The 2,030-nt window shown below is 50.9% G+C and overlaps 1 protein-coding gene across 1 annotated transcript; it reads right to left on the bottom strand.

The window, feature by feature from the left end:
- Positions 1–922: 922 nt before the first annotated feature.
- On the bottom strand, positions 923–1,705 carry FBXL12 (F-box and leucine rich repeat protein 12; the record flags this gene model as incomplete). The annotated part of the gene is made up of 1 exon (XM_010169149.1): positions 923–1,705. A coding segment is annotated over one exon (783 nt), but the record flags the coding sequence as incomplete, so codon positions are not given.
- Between the last annotated feature and the right edge of the window lie 325 nt (positions 1,706–2,030).

Below are 2,030 nucleotides of genomic sequence, written 5' to 3'. Positions count from 1 at the left end.
GGAAATGGGGGCGAGGAAAGGGGAGGTGGAAAACTCGGATGAGGAAGGGCTAAGAGGAAATGTGGATGAAGAAAGGTGACACGGAAACGTGGACAATAAAGGGGCGACGAGGAAACATGGATGAGGGAAGGGAAGGCAGGAAATGGGGGTGAGGGAAGGGGAGGCAGGAAATGGGGGCGAGGGAAAGGGAGGCGGGAAACATGGACAAGGAAAGGGGATGAGGGAAATGTGGGTGAGGAAGAGCGACGAGGAAAACGGGGGTGAGTGAAGGGGAGATGGGAAACAGGGGCAAGGAAAAGGGAGGTGGGAAATGGGGGCAAGGAAAGGTGACGAGGAAATTCATCACTGGGGTTCCCAAAAATTTGGGTTTTGGGCTAGAAATTAAGAAATTAATTCCTCCAATCCATGGAAAAGGGGGAGGATCCTACTAAAAAGAAGTTCATGGCAAAGTGTTTTTATAGGATATATTTGCTGTTTCCACCCCAACAATAATTATGTGTGGAAAAAATATGGGGAGTAGCACCCAAAAATAATTCTGTGTGGAAAAAATACGGAGAGTAGCACCCAAAAATAATTATGTGTGGAAAAAATATGGGGAGTAGCACCCAAAAATAATTATGTGTGGAAAAAATATGGGGAGTAGCACCCAAAAATAATTATGTGTGGAAAAAATACGGAGAGTAGCACCCAAAAATAATTCTGTGTGGAAAAAATACGGAGAGTAGCACCCAAAAATAATTATGTGTGGAAAAAATATGGGGAGTAGCACCCAAAAATAATTATGTGTGGAAAAAATACAGGGAGTAGCACCCAAAAATAATTATGCCTGAAAAAAATATGGGCAGCAGCACCCAGGAAAAGAGTTTTTACCCCAAAAAAAAGCACTTGAGGAATAGAAATAAATGGTAAAAGCTCGGCTGTGTCAAGCAGCGTGTGAAAAGCTACATCGAGGCAAAATCATTTGAATTTTATCCACGACTTCATCTTCCAAACGAACCCCGATTAATCGGAGGTTCCTCAAGTCGGGCAGCGCTTGGCACAAAGCGATGACGGCGCCGGGAGAGACCCCAGGGCAGAGCCGGAGGCAGAGAGACTCCAGGAGCTGCAGGTTGGTTAAAGAATCCAGATTAGAGTCTGTTAAATCCACATCACTCAGCTCCAGGAACCGGAGTCGCTTCATATGGCGGCTGATGGAGTCGATAGCGGAGTCGATAGCGGAGTCACTCCCGATGCGACAGCGCAAGACCAGTCGCTCCAGTTCTCCCAGTCGAGGAGCCGCTCTCCGGATCCCCGTCGCCGTTAAGCGGTAGGTGCCACATAAACTCAGAGTCTTCAAGGAGCTGAGGGTGGAAATATTGAGCAGATGGTGATCGGAAAAAGCCGGGACGTTGTGGATTACGAGGTGGTGTAAACGGGGAAATGGTTTTGGGGGGGAATCAGAGAACCAGGAGGGGGGGATTTCACAACGACTCAGCTCCAGCGCGGTGAGGGACGCGGGGATGGTGGCGGAGGGGACGGGGCGGAGGTCGGTGTCAGCCAGGGACAGGAGGTGGAGTTGGGGACAACGTTTCTCCAGAGCCAGGAGAAGAGGAGGGGAGAGGAGTCGGTGTTTGGAGCCGAAACGGAGAGTCCCCCGGAGCCGCAGAGTGAGGAGGGTGTCACCGAGATGGCGCCGTAACAAGTGCCACAGGGTGCGGGAGGTGACCTGGGGTGGGGGAGAAAAGGGTCATTGGGGACCCTCTGCCCACACTAGGGTGGTTTTCCCCCCATAATCCCAGCTCCCTGCACACAGTGGGGTGATTTCCCCACCATAATCCCATCTACCTGCTGATATTGGGGTGATTTTACCCCCATAATCCCAGGCCCCTGCCCACACCAGGGTGATTCTTCCCCATAATCCCATTTTCCCTATCGACATTGGGGTGATTTTGCCCCCATAATCCCATCTCCCTGCCCACAGTGGGGTGATTTCCCCCTCATAATCTCAACCCCCTGCCCACAGTGGGGCAATTCCCCCCCAAATATCAACT

This window comes from Antrostomus carolinensis, unplaced genomic scaffold, assembly GCF_000700745.2.
Source record: "Antrostomus carolinensis isolate BGI_N321 unplaced genomic scaffold, ASM70074v2 scaffold38405, whole genome shotgun sequence".
Lineage (NCBI taxonomy): Eukaryota > Metazoa > Chordata > Aves > Caprimulgiformes > Caprimulgidae > Antrostomus > Antrostomus carolinensis.
Note: the sequence above shows the minus strand (reverse complement) of the source record. Positions and strands in the feature narration are given on the sequence as shown.